Source organism: Ambystoma mexicanum, chromosome 10 (genome assembly GCF_040938575.1).
Source record: "Ambystoma mexicanum isolate Mex_15411 chromosome 10, UKY_AmexF1_1, whole genome shotgun sequence".
NCBI lineage: Eukaryota > Metazoa > Chordata > Amphibia > Caudata > Ambystomatidae > Ambystoma > Ambystoma mexicanum.
Window position 1 is genome coordinate 97,508,815 of NC_090932.1, and position 23,803 is coordinate 97,532,617.

General features: G+C 45.4%; 1 protein-coding gene across 1 annotated transcript in view; it reads right to left on the reverse strand.

Moving 5' to 3' along the window:
• Nucleotides 1–23,803, reverse strand: part of PSMD1 (proteasome 26S subunit, non-ATPase 1) — a 1,063,364-nt gene that overhangs the window by 862,283 nt on the left and 177,278 nt on the right. Inside the window, exon 11 of the mRNA XM_069617568.1 lies at nucleotides 8,360–8,438. Within this exon, the coding sequence (XP_069473669.1) occupies nucleotides 8,360–8,438 (79 nt within the window). The remainder of the gene's footprint in view (nucleotides 1–8,359; nucleotides 8,439–23,803) is intronic.

Below are 23,803 nucleotides of genomic sequence, written 5' to 3' on the forward strand. Positions count from 1 at the left end.
AAGGAATCAATGGTAATTAACTTGTCTAACTATGTACTCTCCCCCGAAGAAGAGAATACTCTTAATAGGGGCCTGAGTTTTGTCTTGACAAAAACCCATGATCCTTTTGAGTTTCGCTCTGAGTTTTTTTCATTCATGCGGAAAGTACGCCTCAATGAATATTTCAGTGAACACGAGGGTCACAATAGCAACAACTATAGTGGACTGCGTAATGCGTCGACTTTCTGTGCACCCAGCCATTCTCATACCGCCGAATCGACGGTTTTTGAAAGACAGGTGCTGGCGGAAGTTTGGAAGTTGGAGTCCTGTGAGAAATCCCATAACTCTAATTTCAGTAAGCTTCAGAGAGCCTCAGCTTTGAAACTGGCCAAGGACAAGAATCTTATCATCAGACAAGCAGATAAAGGGGGAGCTATTGTGTTGATGAATCGCAGTGATTACATAAAGGAATGTGAGAGACTTCTTTCTGATATTGTGAGCTATCTGAAACTCACTGGTGACACTACTGCAAGACTGACTAAGATTATAAAAGAGAAAGTCACCTTAGCATGTGAGTCTGAGATGATCAGTAAACAAGAATCTGAGTTCCTAACTAGGGAACAAGGGAGGACATCTGTGTTCTACATTCTGCCCAAGGTACATAAGAGACTAGTTGACCCCCCCCCTGGCCGTCCCATAATATCTGGGGTTAACTCCATTTTGGAACCTTTGTCCAAGTTTGCAGATTTTTATCTGCGACCATTTGTTCTGAAAATGCAAAGCTATTTAAGGGATACCACCGATGCCATCAACAAAATAGAGAACATAGAATTTGTCCCAGGCCGTTCTTTATTGATAGGTTTGGATATCCAATCCCTCTACACGATGATACCACAAAGAGCTACATTAGAGGTGGTTGAAGAAATTTTGCTAGGAAGAGAGGATGGACACCCTGTGAGCAGTACCTTTATTTTGTGGTGTACTGAGTTTGCCCTTACCCAAAACTTTTTTCAATTTCAAGGGATTTTTTTTCAACAAATAGAAGGCACTGCCATGGGGGCTGCCATGGCCCCCAACCTGGCCAATCTCTATGTTGAATGTTTTGAAAAAATGGTGATATACCCAGCCACTTATCCTTATATCCAACACTTGAGGAAATGGCTTAGGTATATAGACGACATACTTATTGTATGGGAGGCACGAGAGAAGAAGCTGAATGTTTTGTGAGTTGGTTGAATCAACAAAACCACTTTTTGAAATTCACGGGTTCCATATGTGATTTTGAGACTCATTTTCTGGACATCACCTTCTTCCACTATAATGGTGTGTTAAAAGTGAAGCCCTATATTAAGACCACTGATAAGAATTCTCTTCTGCACTTTAATAGCCATCATGCCAAGCACCTAAAAACTAATTTACCTTTTGGACAGTTTTTAAGGTTGAAAAGGAACAGCAGTAGGAAAGAGGACGTCTGCCAAAGCGCGGATGCACTGACTCAAAAACTGTTAAATAAAGGCTACCCACCCAGAGTGATTAAGACTACCTCAAAAAGAGCATATAATAACAATTGGGAGGCTCTTCTGGAGAAAAATGTGAAAATGAAGAGAAAGATTGGTGTTGTATTTGTCAACACGTTTTCAAATTTATCTTACAAAATTAAATCTATTGTGATGAAAACATGGAAGAAGGTGTATAGTGGAAAAGAAGCTTTGCCTCCTTTGGTGGCTTTTAGAAAAAGCCAGAATTTAAGGAACATTTTGATTAGGAATGATGTGACTGAAATGAATACACCACTGGTGAGACAAACTAGACTGTGGGGTCTACCGGAAATAAAGGGACATTTTCTTTGTGGCAAATGTAGTATGTGTTCCCAAACCAAGGAAATCAGATCAATACAAATTCTGCCGGATCTCAGGTGGGAGCTTAATGAAATGACCAACTGTAATACATCTAATGTTGTGTATTTAATTACGTGCCCTTGTAGCTTACACTATGCAGGAAAGACCAATAGACAATGCAAAGTCCGTATGGTAGAACATCGGAGCTGCATTAGAAATCAAGTGATTACAGCACCTTTAGTAAAACATTTTCTTGATATGAAACATGGCTGCAATGACTTTACGTGGCTTATATTGAAAAAAGTGCATGGCCATGGGAAAGCTGAGACCGACCAGAAATTACTGAACCTAGAACAGAAAATAATTTTCAAATGGCAAAGTAATGTTTTGGGGCTCAACGAAAGTATTGATTGGCATTTGGTAAGCCAAAGATAGAAGTATGAAATGTTCATGTTTGGGCTGAAGTCATCTTGTATATGACAAACGTTGCTTTTTGGGACATGCTTGGTCCAATGCATTCATGAGTATGTAACTTCTCAACATTTGTATTTAGCATGCCTCCGAACATTCCTAATATGCTTGTTTGTGACATCTGCAATGTGTTTCTGGGTTTGGGTTATTTATGTCCCCTTATGCTCTTATTCCCTCAACACGGTTTGCATTGGGGTGTTTTCAGGCAAAGATGGCCGCCGTGTTTTGGCTAAGCGAGTGCTCCGTTGAATAGTGTTGTCCTTCCTCTGTGTTTACCTGGAAGTTGATATCGTGTTGCCATCGGGACCATATCATTGTATCTGGTAGAAACGTGTGCGGGTGCCGTACTGGCTGTTTATACCTCCGCGAGTCACTAGCTAGTCGTTTGCATTTGTGAAGCTAAAGGTAAGCTTGTTCTTCTTCTGCAATATTTTAGGCACGCGACGGCTGTTTATTTCTGTTTATTTATTTTTCTCACCACATACTGAGTAGAGGGCTGCTGTATACGGTCTTGGGCACGCCGTGCTCTCCAACATGTCAGCGTACATTCTGTTTTGAAAAACACCTGCTGGACAGGCGACGGTGGGTGTTCTCTGGTTTTTCCCTTTTCCACTGCTCTCTCCCTTTACTGATTAGAACACCTTCGCAACTCTGTGCCTCTGGGCATGCCAGCGCAGTTCGCTTTTTGGTAAACACCTGCTGGATAGCTTTATTTCTACACGGCATTTTTGATGCAGGTCACCCTTATGCATGACCGTAGGTACTTTTTGGTTGTGGGAGCTTGGGTGACACCCCTACAGAATTTAACATCCAGCACCTTGTTTTCCTCACCTGATTTTGGTATTTGGGATGTATCGGGACACTGAATTGAGGTGGTACCCTGAAGTGGCTTGTGATTGCTTTTGTTTTAATTGCAGATTGGCACTGTGTCATTGTACAGTCATCTGTGGACTGGTTTGGTTGCCAAAACAAGGGAGTCTGTTACAACAAGGGAGTTCCTCCCTTTGCCCCACGCTGTGGGCTGTTTCACTTGTGTGGAGGTACGTCCCAGTTACCACACATTCTTTTGAATTTATCGCAACTATAGTATGGATGGCTTATAGGTAGTGTGATGTGTGTTCTCTCCAGGTGTGACGATATCTCAGCGGACTAGGACGCCTTTTTGAAGTGTTTTGGTTTTTCAATGAAGAAAAACTAGCTTATCAGTCATTTATCGACGTGCATTGAAAGTTCACCATTTTTAAGGTAAATCTAAGTGGTTTAATTTGTTTTTAGACCTGTTGTGGAACTGTTCTCTTTCTTGAACTGATTCCACTCTTACATTTGGTAAATACCCCCTCCCCTGTGGGACTGATTAGTTTCCTCTGTTTCTTTTCCTTTTAGGCTGTTTGCCTGAAACTACCCATTCAACACGGTGTTGAGAAGAATAGTGGATGTTTTGATGTTTTAAAAGTTTCCCCTGAAGAATGTTCGCCCGAAAGGGGAAGTGAAGAACAGAACCAGGTTGGGATTATATGTTTTTTATTGACACATTTGGGTTTTTTTGTATTGTGTTATGTGATTTCGTTTGTGTCTTGGGTACTTGTTCATTTTGTAGCCTAGTTTTTTAGACTTTGTTGGTTTTAGTGTTAGCATTTACACTGTGTTAGGTGAGGGTAGTGTTTTATGTTTCAATTTAAATTGTTTATGTTTCAATTTAAAGACTTTGAATAAAACAATGTTTTTTTGAAATTTGGAGGATCGCACACAGTCTATGTTGTCAAGACTTGTAGTGCCTGGAAAAACTTTTCAGAGGGGTCTATTTGATGGGGGAGAGAGAGGGGGGGGTGCAAGTAGAGAAAGTGTATCATCTTATCCTTCTTTTATGAAAAATGTCTTTATTCCTATTGGTGGAGTAAGATGTGGTATGTGTAAATAGGATTGTTTGTACCTATTTAAATACTTGGCTTGGGTATATACATACCTTAAGTCTTTTGGGATTTTTGTGTAGCTGTGGGGTGTTTTCTGTGTGGTTGGGAGGTCTTTCGTCCAGTGCACCCAGTCCCACTGCTAGAATCCTGCTAGGGTGTCTTCTGCAAAGCCCCTGCACCCTCTTCTAATGCTGGAAGTAAAGTACTCACCTGTTTGCCCAGTTTTCCTAAGGAACTCTGACTTTTGCTACTAAAGAACCTATTCTGACACTGCCTGTTGGTCACTAGTCCTAGTGATCCCCCCCTCACCCTATCCTGCCACTGAGAACACCCATGCTCCAAGAACAAGGGAAAGACTTAAGGGATTGGGACTTTTGCCTAGAAAAGAAAATAAGCGTTTAAAAGTTACTTACTTGTAAAGAGTTGTTTGGAAACTGTAATTCTAGGAGTGAACAGTTGCAAAAGTTCTTACTTATCTTGGATGTGCGATGCACTATTCTCTAAGGTATGGTTAACAGCTTTTCTTAGAAACTGTTTTGCCATTCTACTAGAAAGTAGATGTGAAGGTATTTTACTCTCCTGCGATTAGGTTGTGCCTCTTCCCAAAAGTAAAGTGTTGGTTTCACCAGATTATTCCTGCAGGGTAATTGTAGGAGTGTCCTCCAACTGTTGGTATCACCAGATTAGTCCTTTGAGGATAATTGTATGAGTGTCCCCCAACTGGGTCTTGCTTCCCCTGGCTTGCTGCTAGTCTGTCCAGAATAAGTCTGCATTAGGTTGCTGCCTACCTAGAATAACTGAGTCATTCAGTAAAGTGTAACATTGGGTTTTACTTTCCCCTTCATTGAAAGGTTAAACAAATTATGTGGGATTTACGTACCTTGAGTTAGCTGTGTGCCTTCCCAAATAAACAAGAGTTATTGCTCATCTCGATCTGTGGTTCACTGATCTCGAAAGCAACTGTAATTGTATATTACATCCTGAGGTTTTACTCATCTAGTATAACTGTGCGTTATCACAAAAGTAGTTATAGGTTTTTACTGCACCTGGAATATGTGTTCCACTATTCACACAAAGTATATTGTCCAGTTTACGGATTACGTGATTTGTACTAAGTCAGTGTATAACTGGTAGGGTCTACTGCCTGTGCATTACTGAATGTAATTGTGAAAGTAACCATTGGTTTTTACTCCCAAAAATAGGTGTGACCTATACTGAATGTGTATGAAAAGGTTTGGACTTCCCCAGAACTACTGTTAGGTATTTCCAAATACTTTGGTCTGTGTACCTTCAAGTATAGTGCTGTGTTTTTAGTGCTTACTGACCCCATGATTTATCTGGCCCTACCCGTATTTAAATAAATCCTTTATTTTTACAATACAAAGTGTTTCAGTGCTTCTATGGATCATTTGTAGTACATTTTCACTTTTACTGATTCTACAGCCCTCTCTCCCTCCTAAAATAAGCCTGACTGCTCTTTCTACGCTACCATGAACTCGGGCGGTACAGCCTTATACTAAGAGTGGAGTCTTGTACTGCCTCAGTTGAATGGTTTTACTAAGCCCTTAGTTTGACTTCAGAAAAACTGTCCTAATACGAGGGACTGAGAAAAGCCAACCGGAGCGATTTGTTTGTTCTTGGCGCTGAGAAAAAGGCAGCAAAACCATAAAGACCCACTGAATCGTGTGGCATCCATTGCTGCCGAAGCCCTCTCCAGAATGCTGCCGCATAAGCCTGCCGGACGTCCTCCCTTTCGTCACCACGACCGAGGACCAGGAACAAGGGTCTGCATCACTGCATCAGGAAGGAATGCAGCTGGAACCTCTTCAATTTTAAGGTACTGTGGGGTTTGGGGTAGAACTACCCTTTGCCATTTGCAGTGTTTTTTGGCTTGGGAAGTACTATTTTCACACATCTAGAGTTGACCTCAACTCACCTGTGCAGGCCTTCCAGCTTGTACTCCCAACAGTTAGGCTCCTCTTGAGCTCCTGTGATTTTTTCAAAGAACTCCTGACTGTTTGATTCACATTTTCTAAGAAAAGCTGCATCAGAAGTGAAACTGTTCCATTGACTTTGCCTGTCCTAGTTTCCTAAAGGCTCCTCTTCTGAACCCTATATGCTTTGGCAGTGCTTGTTCTCTTAAATGTTTTAATTGTTGACACTATTATTGCTGGGATAAAGACTGTCTGCATCCCTCTGGGAGAAACTAACTATTGAACCAGTTGAAAGTGTGTTAGACTTGGACTCCAACCATTTCCCCATCCAAACCCAATTTTGTGATGGTGAACAAAAGTGCCAATACTGACGTTGATGGATGTCCCTCTGTGTGCTGGAAAATGTATAGCATAGAAAGCAATTACTCGCCTGCATGATTAGTTCTTCTTTAAATTAATGCTATGTTCCATTGAATGTTACGGTTAGTTGCTACTTTTTTAAAGAATGCTTAATTTGCCTTGTGTATAGAAATAAATAATGTAATATAACTAAGTGTGTAAGTGTTTACTTGGTAACTTGTGTTCACTGATTTAATGCTGCTACTCTACAGCTCTCATTACCCCTCCTAAAATAAGCCTGGCTGCTCAGCCACTCTAATGACTTGTGCATTACAGGTCTATATTAAGAGTTGGGCCCCTAGTACCAAGAGATAAGGCTTGTGAAGTCCCACACCAGTTGGACTTTACCAAATCTCACCAAACAAGAGCACGATAGTGCGCAAATGCACACCAAAATTAGATGTAGAATGGGCTGATTAGGCCCAATAAGGAATAGGAGGGTGGCACAGGGAAGTGGGCTCTGGCAAAGGAGGGGTGAGGACAGAGCACACGCTATTGAGCAAATGGACACCGAAATTACAGAATGATAAGAAATCGGGGTCAGAGACCCAGCAGAAGACTCACTGTGCAGCCAGAGCTAAATGAGACCACGGCACGTGGTGAGGGGATAGTCCCTAGCAGTAGATTTAGAACGGGCTGATTAGACCCAATCAAGAGTAGGGGGAAGGGAGGGCAGGTGGTCGGCGGGAACAGGGAAGTGGGCTCCAGCAAAGGTGGGCTGGGGGACAGAGCGTACGCTAGGGCGCGAATGCAAACAAATGCTCACCAAAATTACAAAATGCTAAGAAATCAGAGTCGGAGACCCAGCACAAGACTCACTCGCGTTTGCCCCAAAATCCTGGAAAAAATAGACAATGCACATTTAGTGTGCATTCGGCCTGGTAGAAAAGATTGAAGTCCATAATAACGAACAAGGGGAGCGGGGGTTGTCAGGGTGTCCTCTGCATACGCGGGACAAACTAGCAAAATCCCAAAAGCTTGAATTACAAAATGCAATCAAGTGGGCGTCGTAATTTTGTAATTTGAGCTTTTGGGATTCGATTTTTGAACGTAGATCCGTTGAACTCCCATGCTGAACTCTTCAAAAACAGAAGCCATTTCTACCCTCGCCTATCTCCTTACGACGTGACATTCTTGCACCCTCAACCAAGGCAAGGATACACAGATGTATTCTGGGGGTAGGAAATGTAGCACACTTGGGTGGATCTATGGGGGCAGGAAATGTGTCCCACTGAGATGGATTGTTGGGGATAGGAAACTTGATGCAAAATATATAACCATTAATTCTTGTTAACCATGGATTTCCACAAATTGCTAAACTTGATTTGCGTGGCTCCCTGTTAGTTCTACTCGAGTGGCCAACTTTCTATACCGTTTAGACCAGGGGTCTGCAACCTTTGACTCTCCAGATGTTTTGGACTGCAACACCCATCAGCCCTAGCCAGCATATTCAGTGGTGAAAGATCATGGGAGTTTTAGTGCAACACATCTGGAGAGCCACAGGTTGCAGACCACTGGTTTAGACGGTTAGGATTTTAAAGTTAAGTGAAAAGTAAAACAGTTATTACAAATATCAAATTGTGTACAGTTGAACGACTAAACTCAATCACATTAACAACCAAACGTTATATTTAAAAAGTTGTACAATGTTGATCATCAGTGATGAAGACAAAAAAAGCTGGGCATCAATATGGGTTTGGCATCTCAGAAGGTAAATAATATAGCCCTGAACACCCATCCTTAGCATCCAGTTCCAATGCATCATAGGGTCACTTTTGCAGTCTGTTTATCTAAATCAAGCACAGTGATACATTGGCGGTAGCTTTACCTTATGAATAACTCCCAGACTTGCTGTGGCAGTAAATTTGGCCCAATTGGTAGCTCTAGCCAGCCACTCCAAATTGTCTCTGTAAAAAAAATGTTATCTATATGAGCGATTACAATTAAATGCAAAACCACTACCACCATAGTAGAAGTAACCATAAAAACCACATTGCAGTATATGTTGATGGGAGAATAGAATCTGGACCTCAGTGCACGAGCAGTAAATGATGGCCAAGTACACAGCAACACTTTGACCGGGCCTCTCCTAAAGCAACATTACTTCACTAAGAACAAGGAAACTACGCATTCCGTCAAACCAGGTGTTAAGATGGATTTCCAAAATCATCCCGAATGAGGATTTTTGGGAGGTCAGACCTTATGGTGAACAGGGAAGACAAAGAAGTCAGCCAAACCCAATCAAGGATAGGTAGCAGAGCAGTCAGGATTTAGTCTCAGAAAGGGTGCGAGTGGTCTGGGGCTACAACGAGTCCACACAGAGCAACATCAGCAATTCAAGTTAGACAGTAAGCATAAAAAATAGTTATTTAAGCATATACAAACAGTTATTTAGTAGGCCTTTAGTTTATGCAATAAGCAGAAAGAAATCGAAGGTAAGTATTGTCATACAAAATCCTTATAAAACATACATCCACCCAGGAGCAATAGAATTACATATGAATCAATTACCAGTGCAACACAGTGAAGTAGATAGAACTCTTTAGAATCAATACTAAACAGTATCCCCAATTCATAAGTCCAATCCTAAAATGGGTTGGGACCGTGTGCCCAAATGTCACTAGTTCCAAAGCATAGAATACCTCTTCAGGTGACTTCCTATAGAAATAGCAGTGCCAGTGGCTATGATTAATATAAATAGTTCAGAAATTAGATAGATGTACAGTAATGTTCAGGTAAGTACTCAAGTTAATCCAACCCCCTAGGGTAGGCCTAGGAAGAGATCCTTAACCCAGGTTCCACCACCAAAGGTCTGATAAGAGTGAGTTTAGGGCTAGGAGTTTACACTAAGTGTAAACCTATGAAGGACAGCGGAGGAGGGAACAGAAACAGCTATGCTAACTTAACCATCACTCCGATTCTTCCAGTGAGCACTGCAGGTGTTATAGAATCCATTGGCCACACAATCTTCTACGCTTTGTCAAGTCGAAGGGAGGGCCAGGGGTCTCGGGAGCAGAGGTTACTTTCGGTACCAGGATTTAGGTTTGGTCGGTCATGGTGCACAGGAATCAGTTTCAAGCTGCTTTCAGTAGTAGACCCAAATGATGAAAGAAAGACTTCTATGATGCAGACGCCCACTAAAGACACTTCAGAGGATTACAGGTGTGTTGAAACAGGAGTCACCAAAGACAGGATGTGGCACAATACCTTCAGGCGACGAACACAGGAGCATACCCACCACAGCTTCACTTGGTGTTAGATGGGTGAAAATGCAGGAATTAGAGACTTGTGGCACAAGCATAAATATAGATATTCTATTCGCTGTTCTGAGCCGAGTCAAAGACTCTGCTCAGAACAGCGACAGCTGCAGCGAGGTAGCCCAGCAGAGAAGTGGTCAGTCCACCAGTTGGTCCAGGGACACTTCTGAAGCTTCAGAAAGCACGGATCCTCAAACGGGGTTAGGGGGGGGGTCAAGACTGAGTGTTCCCACCTGTCCAGGTGTCGAAACCCCAATGAAGGCTTTCTTCAGATCAGGACAGAGGAGCAGGGCTTCACCGGAACAACACTGGAGTCGATGCTGGTCAGCTGCAGGAGTCTTCTTCGGGTTGCCAGCAGGCTGCTAGTTGTTTAGATGGATTTCTAGATTCTGGCCTCGTGGACAGATTTTAGGAGGCCACCCTAGTTACAGTGAACAGGGGGACTCCGAGGTTAGCCAAACCCAATTAAGTTAAGCAAGGAGAGTGGTTAAGGCTTAATCTCATGAGAGTGGGGTCCACAATTAATCCACACAGTGAAGCACCCAATAATTCACTTTAGATAGGCAAGTATACAAATATTAATTTTATTCTAGGCCCAACAACACATTAGGAAATGAAACAAGCAGGTAGTAATATCACACAATACAGTCACCTTTAGGTTCTTAGGAATGCATTCAATAACTTAGACAACACGAAGAAGGCAAGTAGTGATGCACTAGAATGAAACCAGTTCAAAACAATGATACGCTAATTATATAAGTCCAATCCCTATGATCAATGGGGCATTGTGACCAAAAGTCACAAAGCTTATTCTTCGGAAAAGGGACAGATGTAGGAAGAGTTCTTGGGGTGGTGAAATGTGTTGGGGAGAATTCTCAGAAACGTGCTAATTCCCTTCACCTTAGGGACCCCCAGCAACTTTGCTGGATTTTGAGGACTTGATTGTTTTACCTGGAACGAGTGTGAGCCTTTTTTCCCCCACTCATGTATTTTGATGTGTGTTTACATTTGTGTTCTCTGATTATGGAGTTATAGATAATGCCATAGGTGGCATCTTTTCATGTGTGTTACACAACACCCTCAGTGCAGTGACAAAGGGATGTCTTTTAGACTTCCCAAAGGTTTAAATACCGTCTCTGGGATCAACTACTGTTTCCCAGAGAATGTAAAGTGAAATTGACTTTACTAGTCTTTTCCAAATTCATAGACCCAGCACACACCATCTTACAATGGAGTGCTGGAGGGGTTATGTAGTATCCCCTGTGTCTAAACACTCATGTAGCAGTCAAATGCTACCCTTTCCGATTGAAAAGGCTGGTGACAGTGGTTTTACAACGAACTACCACGATTTTTCCAGACCGCGAACACCGGTAGCTAAACATCACGGGAGCCATATTTTTCAAGATGGCGCCTTAAGCCCCTTTGTTTAAACGGGTCCCAGTCTTCTTTTTTCGCCATTTATTTTTGGAAAGGTCTTTCTAGTGTTTGTCTCTGCCCGCCAAACTAGGTTTGGTCCCTTTGTTAGTGTGCCTTTGGCGGGCTTCAGGACTGAAGTCCGCCCTTGATGTCGGAGTGTCTGGGGTGGGCAGGAAGTGAGGGAGGTGCCCGAAACTCCCTGTGCTTAGTCTCCTAGGATACCCAAATGCACTCTGCTGTGATTGGCTGGCTGACTGTCTGGCAAGGACAGCCACCCTGCTGGGTGAGCGACAGCTAGCCTGAAAAGAAAGGGAGAAAACGGTTTAAAAGGTGAGTCTCGTGGACTGAAAGCCAGAGTCGACCACTGGAACGAAAGAACCAAAGACGAGCTGGAAGAGGACGGCTGCTGCAACTCCTGGACCGTTGGTTCGCCCGGTGAAGCCCTGCTGCAGGTCTGAATTGCCAAACACCATTCGACAGAGAAGCTCCTTCAAGGAGATTGGTGGGACCAATCAACTTGTAAGACACCTGGACACCATTCTCAAGGCTGGTTAGGATTAACCAGGGAGAGGGACACTAGTTTGTGTTCTTGAATCTACAGCTACTGGAACTGAAGTGACTCCATTTTGTTTGCTTTCCTTAACGATTCCGTGCAGTGCAGGAGTCCCCCAACGTCCTCCCTCTTGTCCCCACGACTGAGGCTCAGGAACACCGAGATCTGCAGGAACTGCCAGGAACCACGACTTCAGAATCATTTGTTCCTTCATATAAAAAGGTACTGCTCTTACTTCAGGGGAGCTCAAACGGTCTCAAAAACTTATAATGTCTATGGGTATATAATATTAAGTGGTCTTCTAGTGAAATGTTTTCTAAATGACTGTGTAATAAATTAATAAGTGTTTAACCAAGAAACCTTGAGTAGAAGTGTCTACTTGAACCACTCTGGTTGAAAGTCCTCTGTGTAACTACATGTACTGCTCAAATTCACTCTTGAGATAAGCCTGGCTGCTCAGTTCGCTACCAACAAACTGTGTGGTACAGAGTTTTACCAAAGGTTGGTCTTGCCAACACCTGTAGTCCCAAAGGGTACTGCCTGCAATTCTGCCTAACAACATGTTCCAGAAGATATTCCAAAAAGTTTAAAGTAGGTAAAACGATATTCCTACCTTTCAGATACAAGCTTTTAGATCAGACAAAAAAAAAATCAATGGAATGGAATAAATAAGGTTTATTCAAAGGAGAACAGGGGAAGGTGAATGCGTTAGACATACTTACCCCACCAGACTCAGATTTTTCCAGAGAACTAGTTGGGTCGACTGCGGGTCGCTGGAAGTAGGTTTTCCGGCCACTGATTCCAGCAGCGGGTGCAACGGTTCTTCCGATCGGTTCCAGGAGCAGAGTGTAACACTTTGCAAAGAAGAAATGCAGAAGGCCCCACTTCAGGACACTTCTCCAGAAAGGGGGAGGGGTGGGGGGGAGGGGGAGCTCCAGCAACAGCTACCGCACACAGGAAACAGCAGGTGTCTTTCCAGTCGCAGTTGCCGAAGACCTTCCAGATCAGGATCCGTTGAAGATGGGAGGCTAAAATTCGGCAGGAAGGCGTCTTATGCCACAAGTTGGAGGCCACCGAAGTTCCGGCGACAAGTGTGGATTGGCGATATTCTACAGAGGAAGCCCACTGGAGAGCTTGTCAGTCTAAACGGTGGTCCAGTGACACTTCCAATGGCTCAGACACCAGTCCAAGGATTGCAGCACCTCTCGGAGACTTTGCAGGTTAGGTAGTCCAGCAGGGCTCCAACGGGCAAAACTCAGGAAGGGGATGCTGGGCCTCTTCAGGAGTCTTTGGATCTTCAATCGGCTGCCCGTCTACACAGGATACTTGGCCCCAACGCTGATCACAAGAATGGCTGCAGGAGTCCTCGTCTTATTCCAAATCCTGGCTGAAAGCAAGTCCAAGCCCACCAATGGTACGGATCTGCACCATTCGAACAGCCAGCCGTGGTCCAATAAGGGAGCACTGTGGGTTTTACTCATGTCCCACAGGTGTGGAGTGGGGCCAGACAGTTCCACCCCTTCCTGTGCCAGGCACACAAACGCATTACTAGCCGTGTAAGCAGCAGCTTTCCTAGGCAAGTGCATGACCTTATATAGGATTTCCTGACCAGAGAAGGCAAGAAATATGGCCCAAGAACAAGCAAAAATATCGTGGCACAGCCATTTTAGGGCACTAACCACTTTAGAGGTTAAGTAGAATTTCCATCTTGTGTGTAATTCGCCCCACTTTTTGCTGGACATTTGTGTTTTTTTCGACTCATATTGGGAACCTTTTTCCTCACTCTTTCTTTTTCTGTGACTCACAGAATCCTTTTTGGTTAACTTTGATGGAGTCCTCTTTCCTCCATCCTTTTGAATGGCATCTGTATTTCAATATTGCAGCACGCAGCACCTTCTGGCAGTGTTGCTGGGAGCTCGTTGGGATTCCCTCTTTGGTTTTATTTTAGTTTCCTGTACTAACTTAATGTTAGCAGGATAGGGAGATACTTTATATCCTACCTGTGCTTTTCTTTTGTGAGATCAGCTCACCCCACCTTGCGAGGAGGGCTGGGGGGGAGACACAGTATCCCTTTTCGCACTTCTCCTGTAACTTTATAGGTGCAGTGGCAAGTATGAGTGGATGGTGGCAGTAGATATTTTCTACTGACTTATGTGAATTTTACACGCATGCTGCTGTCGCTGCTGTGGTAAAGGACTCATAGGTCACAATTGACCTAAAATGGTGCCTGTCTTCTTTTTGCACCAACTCGCGGTGGCTTGCCCTTTTCTTGGGCCTGCCTCTGCTAACCTGGGGCAAGTGGGGTGGTGTGGGGACAGGAGTCCTGCTCACTCCTTTTTCTTTGACGGGCTCCCATTAGGAAGCGTGCCTGGAGGAGCCAGTGTGTCTGAGAGGACAGGAAGCTGGAAGGACACATACTCCTCAGGTCTTTGTCCTCCAGTGTGCCTGCTTGGATCCAGTTCTGACTGGGTGCCTGGCTGTCCCTTTGCGACCGCCACCACCCAAAGTTTGAGAGTAGCATGCATGCTGGATTCCTGCATAAAAGGTGAGTCGGCCACTGGAAGATCAATTACGAAAGAAGAACGACGAAGAGGGCGTCTGCAGCTACCCTTCAGCTACTGCCAAAGCCGACAGTGTGACCACTGCTGCTCCAGCCCTCTCCTTCTGTGGGACAGGGAAGATCCAGATAGGACTACTTCCTCCCGTAGACTGGTGGGCCTAACCAGTCTTGAGACCATCTGCAGTTTGAGCCATCCCACAAAGTGCTGGAACCTTCCAGGCTTGCAATACCCGAATACCTACCGAATGTCTATATAGGATGCATTACTTACAGTAATCAGATTTGTAATGCTTGTATTTGCTTAGATTCACATGCTGTGCATAGGCCGACATCTAGTAGAAGCTGCAGAGTATTACAGTTGTTTTCAAAATACAAAAAAGGGACGTTGACACAGTGTGCCAGTAATACCATCCCTAGTGTGACGTTCACTGTACCCATGGGCCTTCACATGTCAAGGTCCTTCAGATTGTTTAGTTTCTGACATGAGGTAGCATGAAGTGTTGCGCAAGTACAGGTGCATCCAAGCAGATATGAATCAGACAAGTTCATAATCATCCATGCACCTTCTCTCCAAGGGAGGAAGTGTGGGCGCATGTGAATCTAAGCAGATACAAGCATCAGAAATACGATTACGGTGAGTAATGTATCCCTTCTGAGGCTTGTGGAATCTGCTTAGATCACATGCTGTGCAAAGATTAGCGAGCAGTGTTAAGAGAAGGTGGTGGCTTATGAGAAGGTTCATGGGCAAACAGATGTTTTAGAACAGCTTGTCCCAGCTGTGTATCTGTCTTGGAATGAGTGTCAACGCAGTAGTGCTGAGTGAAAGTGTGTACTGAGCTCCATGTAGCTGCTTTGCAAATGCTGTCTAAGGGGACATTTGCAATAAATGCCAGAGTAGCTCCTGGGCTCCCTGTGGAGTAAGCTCTTGGCGTGAAAGGCAGTGTCTTGTCTGACAGAGAATAGCACAGTTGTATGCATCTGACTATCCATCTGGAGATGGCAATCTTGGAAATGCAGTCCCCTTTTCTGCCTGGGGCTACGGTGACAAGCAGTAGGTCTGTTTTTCTTCGCGGTCTGGTCTCGTTTTCATAGTAAAGGACCGCCCTCCTTACATCTAGTGTGTGGAGGTTTACCTCAGCTGAGCTTTTTGGGTTCTGGAAGAAAGCCGGAAGCTCAATGGACTGCTTCACATTAAATGTTGAGATTAACTTAGGAGAGAACCTAGGATGAGTACGTAAAACCAGTTTGTCCTTGTGTATGACAAAGGATCCTGCACTGACAATGCTTGCAATTCACCAACTCTTCTTATGGAAGTAATTGCCACTAAAAAGGCAGTCTTGTAAGTCAGGTACTTAAGAATTGAGTTGTGCATCGCTCAAAAGCGGGTCCCATGAGCTTAGCGAGTATTACATGGAGATCCCATTCTGGTGGTGGGTTTGAAATTGGAAGGTGGAGTCTCTTTACTCCCTCCATGAATGCCTTGATGACCGGTACCTTCCACCATGATACTTTATTGTAGGAGGTGGTGTAAGCCGATCGGGCCGCCAGATGGACCTATAGAGTGCAATACTAACCCTGAGTCTAGCAAGTGGAGCATATAGTTTAGGTACATTCTATGGGGTTAATTTGTTTAGACTGTCACCAAATTTCAAATCTCCACTTGTCGAAATGACAGTGTCTCGTGTTTGGCTTTCGTGCCTCCTTGAGGATATCCATACACCCTTGTGGTAAGTTAAGATGTCCGAACTCTATGACTTCAGGAGCCACGCTGCCAAGCTCGAGTGAGGTTGCGGGTGCACTGTTATTCCCCCGTGCTGAGTGAGTAAGTTGGTCTGGTAAGGGAGCTTGATGGGGGGGGTTGCACATCGCCAGTTTGCGCAGATGTGGATACCATGGCCGTCTTGCCCACATAGGAGCATCTTGGGTGAGCGTCACTTGTTCCTTGTGGATCTTGTTCACCACTTTATTCATGACAGGAGTTAGGGGGGGAGGGAGAGGGAGCGTAAGCAAATCTTCCTGACCAGTTCATCCATAGGGAGTTCCCCTTGGAGCCTTGTTAGGGGAACCTGGAAGCAAAGTCTGGGCATTGTTTGTTTTCGCTTGTAGCGAACATGTCTAGCGTGGGGAAACCCCATTGAGAGAAGAGGTTGCTATGACCATTGTGCCTAGTTGCCACTCGTGTTCATCTGGTATGGGAATCTCTGCTCAGCAAGTCTGCTAGAGAGTTGAGCTCCCCTGAACGTGTTGTGAGGATAGGAATATTTTCCGTTTGAGTGCCCATTTTCAAATTTGTTGTGCTTGTTTGGACAGATTTGGAGAGTGTGTGCCCCCCCGTTTGTTGATGTAAAACATTGCTGTAGTTCTGTCGGTGAGGACTTGCATGGACTGGTTTGCTAGGTGTATCTCGAATGCCTGAAGGGCCTTGAACACCACCAGTATGTCGAGCAGACTGATGTGGCTCTGTGCCGTTGCATGAGTCCACAGACCCTGTGCTGTGTGATGAAGGTGATGAGCCCCCAACCCAGCGAGAGTATGTTGTAACTATCACCTGTACTTCTGGATTGTGAAAGGGTTCCAACCCGCCCCCCCCAATCAACAGATTTTTTCTTGTCCACCAGCAAAGGCTCTGTACCAGTACTGGCGAAACGACCACTAGATCGTCCCACTGACAGCTTGCCTGTGACCACTGTTTTGCCAACCACTCCTGAATGGGTCGTAGGCGTGAGTGTGCGGCCAAGTAAATGCAAGACGCCATCATGCCTAGCAAACGCATAGCTTGGCGTACCCTTATCTGGCAGCCAGCCTGATAATGAGGTATTGGCAGTAACATAGTTTGGATTCTTTCCTGTGATGGGAAGACTAACCCCTTTCTTGAGTCCATTACAGCTCCCAGGAACGGTTTGATTGTACCGGGCACTAGACTTGATTTTTTCTCTTTTATTGAGAATCCCAACTGAAAGAGAAGGTTGATAGTTCTTTGAATGTTTCATCTGCAAATATGGGGGGGGGGGGGGGGGTGGGAGGGTCTGCCCTGTAATCAGCCAGTCATCCAGGTATGGGTACACTGGGATTGCCTCCCAGCGCAGTTGCGCTGCCACCACCGCCAGAACCTTTGTGAATACCCTTGGAACAGATACTATTCGGAAGGGTAGCACTTTGAATTGGTAGTGCTGGTTCACCATCTTGAATCGCAAGAATCTTCTGCGCGCTGGGAACATTGAAATATGAAAATAAGCATCTTTCATATCCAATGTTCCCATGTAGTCTCCCTACTTTAGCAAGTGGATCACTTCTTGGGGCGCAGCTGAAGAGGCTACCTTCCGCCCCATAGTATACAGCTTCTTACTTTCCTTGTCTGGTGGTGCCTTCCGAAGAGGCCAATGGTGTCCCTGCTCTCTTGCTTGCTGTTGTAACTATAAGAGAGTCAGGTTTGAGCTGTCCCCTGATACAAAGGGGATAGGTGGGAGCAGGGCAGAAGAGCTTTTCTATGCGCAGATTAACTGCCTGCATCTGGATAGGTGTTTCCAGGGACGGTTGGATCCTCCACTGGATAGACTGCAGGATGGGAATGAACTGCGTGACCGTTTTCTTATCCCCTAAAATGTCAACAAAGTCCTTGTCTTGTTGAGTCTCTTGTGTTTTTATCTGAAAATGCTCAGCTGCCTTAATGAGCATGTCATTTTGTAGTGGATGGTTGTCTATGGGCGATTCTGCTACGGGGGTGGGGGGATCTAGAGTGACGGCAGAGGCTATGTTATACATGTCCTCTTCATCATCATCGCCATAGTCCTGTTCTCTGCCCTCTTGAGCTGTATAGGTATGTTCAGTGTCAGAGTCTGGGTCATAGAGATCAATGAAGGGTGGGTCCACCTGGGATTGGATATCCAGGGTATCAGGACGAGCCCTCTTAGAAGGGGGTTGAGGAGTAGGGGCATCTACGAGAACCAGAGGCAGCTATAGTGGGAGGTGTGATTTGGAAGTTTTGGAAAGAATCTGGGTTCTTTTTGAAAATATTTGACATAAATGTCATCCTTCTCATGACTCAATGTCCTCACATGTCCATTGGGCCAAGCTTGGGATGGACATAGGGCCTAAAAGAAAAGCCTGATGTGTGACTGGGGCTAGAGCGGAGGGCTGACCCTTATTTTCTGGGCCGATGACAAAGATTCCTCTTCTTCTCGGGGAAGTGAATCCCTTTCTTTGTGTGGATGGGAATTCCTCTCCCTCGGTGTAGAGTGGGACCTTTCCTTGTGAGGGGTCTTAGAAGACTGTTTCCCCTTCAGTAGGCCTTTAGCGACGTGTTTCTTTACCAGGTGGGCTAATCCCGACTGTATGGGGTCCTTAGCCTTCTTCGACGAGGCATGTTGAACTTCGGCTGTGGGGTGACCCGACGTCTCGTCTGCTGATGTGCGGGAACGGATTTAGACACAACATCTGTATTTCGAGAGTCTAGGTCTGTCATGTGGCCATCGTGACCTCCAATGCCCAGAGGACAGTATCTACAGATCTCTCCCTAGACGTCGTGTGTGGGCCTTTGGTCGACACACGTGTCGAGTCACGGCCCACGGCTGTGTGATTAGTGCAAGGGGCTGTGTGAGCGCTGGTGCTGCCGGGGGCCGTCCCCATAAAAGAGCCACCTACCTGTCTGCTGGGGTCGGGGGCTTGTGCTTGAGAAACCGAAGTTTCCCAGTTGCCTTCGCCGTCAGAAAACGCAGCTTTGCTGTATGTTCCTTCCGCGTCCATGGTGCCTTCGCCCTGCATGGTGTGATGGGCCCAGCGTATAGTTAAATGGTCCTTTAACATCTTGGGTTTAAAGAGCTTACAGGCTTGACAGTTCCCTTCAACGTGGTCCCGAGGGAGACAAAGGTTGCACACTAGGTGCTTGTCGACCCAGGGGAATTTTCTGTTGCACTTTGGGCAGAACTTGAAAGGGGTTATATTCATAATTAAATGAAATGGCAGCTTAGCGAAGATAGTGTATGAAAAGGGGTAAAAACATTCTCAATATCCCCCCCCCCCTCTCACTACTACGTGGGCCGAAGCTTGAAACGGCCCTCTCAGGTCTAAGGATCCCTCGACAGTCGTTTTTTTGACCGATGTCGGAAATGTTATCGATAGTCGGTGAACGAAGATAAAGAATAGGAAGAGTAACTAACTCGAATTTGATAAATCAATGGCGTTAAACCAAAATGAGAACTCTGCGAAATAGCATCCGTCTTACTGACACACACTGTCGACGTCCCTTGCTATTCACATGCTATGCATAGGCCAACATCTAGTGGAAGCTGTGGAGTATTACAGTTGTTATTGAAACTCGAAAAGGGATGTCGACAGGGCGTGCCAGTAATACTATCCCTAGTGTGACGACCACATGGTCCTTCACTCGTCGAGGTCCCTCAGATTGTTTTGTTTCTGACATGAGGTAGCATGAAGTGTATTAAAGCAGATATGTATCAGATAAAGCTCAGATAAACATCTATGCACCTTCTTTCCAAGGGGAGGAAGGGTGGGCGCATGTGAATATAAGCAGATACAAGCATCAGAAATACTATTACGGTGAGTAATGTATCTCTCTGAGGCTTGTGGAATCTGATTAGATCACATGCTATGCATAGATTAGCGAGCAGTGTTAGGATAAGGTGGTGGGTTGTGAGAAGGTCCAGTGGCAAATAGATGTTTTAGAACCGCTTGGCCCACCTTTGTATTTGCTTTAGAATGAGTGTCAATGCAGTAGTGCTGAGTGAAAGTGTGTGCTGAGCTCCATGTAGCTGCTTTGCAAATGGTGTCCAGCTGGAAATTTGCGATAAAGGCCAAAGTAGCTCCTGTACCCCTTGTGGAGTGAGCTCTTGGTGTGAAAGGCAGTGTGCTGCTTGATAATGAGTGTTAGGGAGAATTCTCAGAAATGTGCTAATTCCCCTCTACCTTAGAGACCGCCAGCTCTTTTGCAGGACTTTTAATCTCTAACCTGGAGTGAGTGAGACCTTTTTCCCAATTTCTCAAGTAATTTTTCTGTGATTTTGACACTGTTTCTTTTGATTTTGGAGTCTGAAACTTTCAGTGCAGTGGCACAGGAAAGTCTCTTAGGTTTCCCAAACGTTTAGATACCTTCTCTTGGTGAAGTTACTGTTTCCAAGAGCAGTAAAGAGAAATTGACTTTACTTACACTTTGTAACTTTCTAGACACAGCACACACTATCTTTCATAAGGTGCTGGAGGGGTTACTTAGGATCACCTTTGTCTAATTTCTCATGTAAGATTTTTATGTTACCCTTTCAACAATTAATGGATGGTGGCCGTGGTTTACTTTTTCCTGCCATTGTGTGTTTTTACCGCAGGCTGCAAAGGCAGCTGCAGTAAAACACCCATGGGTGCTCATTTTGTCAAAATGGTCCCGGTCGTCTTTTTTTCTTTTTTCACCATTTCTTGTTGGAAAGGTCCTTCTTGAGATTTACTCTGTGCGCCAAACCAGGTTTGGTCCCTTTGTTCTTTCGGTCTTTGGCGGGATTCACTGGTGAAGTCCGCCTCTGTCTCCAGCCTGTCTGGCAGGGCAGAAGTGAGGGAGGTGCCCGAAACTTCCTGTGCTTAATCCCCTTGGTTACAGGAATACACCCAAAGGTGATTGGCAGCTGGCTGTCCTTGGAGAACAGCCACCCTGCTGTGTGAGTGACAGCTAAGCTGTGAATGAATGGGTGGAACCTGCATAAAAGGCAAAGCTTTTTGGCTTGGAAGGCAGTGTCTACGACTGGACGAAGGAATCGAAAGAGAACTTGGAAGAGACTCTTGCTGCAACTCCTGGACCATTAGTTTGCCCGGTGAAGCCCTGCTGCATTGCTGAAGCTCTGAATTCGCCTTGACTAGAGAAGCCCTGCAACAGGCGACTTCTCCACTTGGGTTGGTGGGACCAATCAACCGCAAAGCTAACTCGTATGGGCATCCTCTTGGAGCTGGCTGTACTTCCATTGCTGCTGCAGGAACCAATTGCCAGAGAGAGTAACACCAGAATGAGTGCATCGTTTTTAAGTCATACCCGAGCTCCAGGAAGATCCTCTGGACTCCCATGAAGTAGGACTAACCAAGCCTGGGCCACCTCAACAGATGGCTGCACCCCAGAAGCAAGGAAAGCCCACAAGGTATCTGAGAACCGCAGTGGTGCTATTTGCGAGAAGCTGAAACCACGAAGTGCCACTGACCTGAACTTTGCCCATTGCTGCCGCCAACCTTTGAATCGTAGTGCAGGAATCCCCAGACATCCTCCCTCTTGTCCCCACGACTGAGGCCCAGGAACAACAGGACCTGCCATACTACAACCGGAACAGCAGCCAGCTGCAATCAATTTCTTCAGACCCAAGGTACTTGCTAGATCTCAGTTGAGACTTGCAGTTGTTGCCTTTTGCAGTGTTACTTGCAGCTTTGCCCTCCACAAGCTTGTGGCCCAACAGTGATTTCTTTTTCTACAAAACTCTCTATAACATTGTGCAAGACGTTTTACTTCCCTTCAAGAAGTGCCTCAGCCACCCCCCCCTAGACTTTGCTTAATTGATATTGGCTGTTCTGGCTCCGAAGACTCTTCTAACCTCTGACTGTTTGATCTGTCCCTCCAAAATGTCATACATTCTTTACTTATATAGCTGGGAAAGGGTTGATCTACATTGCATCAGGGGGTTTATAAGTGCTTACCCGTGTGAGAAACTTGTTGACCATTGTTTTCTTCCCTAACCTTTTCCTTTTGACACCAAACTCAGTATTGCTCTGAATGTACCAGTGATATATCAATGTTCACCTTTGTCCTAGTTACTGAAGTCACCTCAGGGTGTAGGAAGTGTGTGTGCCATCCCAAAAGGGTATCTACTGATTTATTGAAACAGTGTGTATTTTTGAAGAATATTTAAGTGTTACATATTTGCTCCCTTCTAAAGAAGGCTTATTCAAACTGACTGCTAACACTATCTAGATGTGATGCATGCTAATCTCCACAATTCGATCTAGATTTGGCGCCCCTATCTACATGCTCGAAAACAAACTGTGGATGGCCAACACCATTGGCACGATGCAAGGTGTGACTACCTTACACAATGAGGCCATTTGCAGGATGGCTACCTTGTACAATATAACCTTCACAAAATTCAGCTGGGAGGAAAAGTTTCAGTTATGCAGAACACACTTTAGCAACCGTTAATAACAAATGTTCTCTCCAAGAGGGATATAGGCAGTCCGTTTCCTAGCAATAAAAGTGTTAATTAAAAAACATGGCGGAACCAGCATTGCCAAAGCCAATAGGATCAGAAGATGGACCTTTGGGAAACCAGGACACCCAAAATCAAATGGACAGTTCCAGTTCTGATCGAGATCTTCAGTGGAAAATGTGTAGTTACCGCAGTGACTATGGACTAAGAGCACGTTAGTCACTACGATGAGTAACTACAAATTACTCGTCTGTCCCGTCCCCTATCCCCCATACTGTATGGGCAATTACAACTGAATGTAGCCGCAGGGTGGAGAGGAGACCCTCCTTAGGAAAACATGTTTCTTAGAACCGCCTGTCCAAACGCTACGTCTGACCTAGAGGCTGCGTCCAAACAGTAGTGCTTACAGAAAGCAAAAGGGGTGGCCCAGGTAGCCGCCCTGCTGATGCACGGCACATGCCATTGAAACGCGATGGCCGTGGCTTTGGCTCTGACCACATGGGCATATAAGTTAGCTGGCACTGGTTCGTGCTGCCCCTCAAGGCCTCCTTGATGGCCGAGACCATCCATCTTGCTATGGAGGCCTTGGAAGCTTGGTAACCGGGCCTTGACCAAACGAAAGTGACAAACAAGGCGTCCGACTTGCGGAAGTCCTTGGTCCTGTCCAGGTAGTATTTCAACGCACGTCTGATATCCAGATGGTGCAAGACCCTCTGAGGCACGTTCTTGGGGTCAGCGAAGAAGGTGGGTAAGACTATGGGCCTTATTACACGGACGGCGGTAAGAGTTAACGGTCACCGTTAATGGTACCGGTGACCGTTAACCCTTACCGCCTTACTACGAGGTCCCTTTGCGTGTTGGAGACTTTAACGCCTGCTTTTTGCAGGCATTAAAAACCAACCCGCAAAGGGACCAGGGAGCTAATTACGGTACTGCAATTTGCGGTGCCGTAATTAGCACCTTCCCCATTCCCATTATGCCCTATGGGGCAAAAATGGGAATGGGGAAGGGCAATGGGGGAAGGGGGAGTTACCGCCCCACCAACCTTGGAATAGGGCGGTAATTCCCCTTTCCTCCAAGGCGGTGCCGGTGTTTTACCGGCATGGACCAAGGTGCTAAAAGCACCTTGGTCCACCGCCGTCCGTGTAATGAGGCCCTATCTCCTTGTTGAGATGGAAGGAGGTGGTCACCTTGGGAAGGAATGCAGGATGCGTTCGCAGGACGACCATGTCCTTGTGAAAGGTGGTGTAGGGCTCTGAAGCCACCAGAGCTAACAAACCTGAATTCGCATTATCCATGCCTG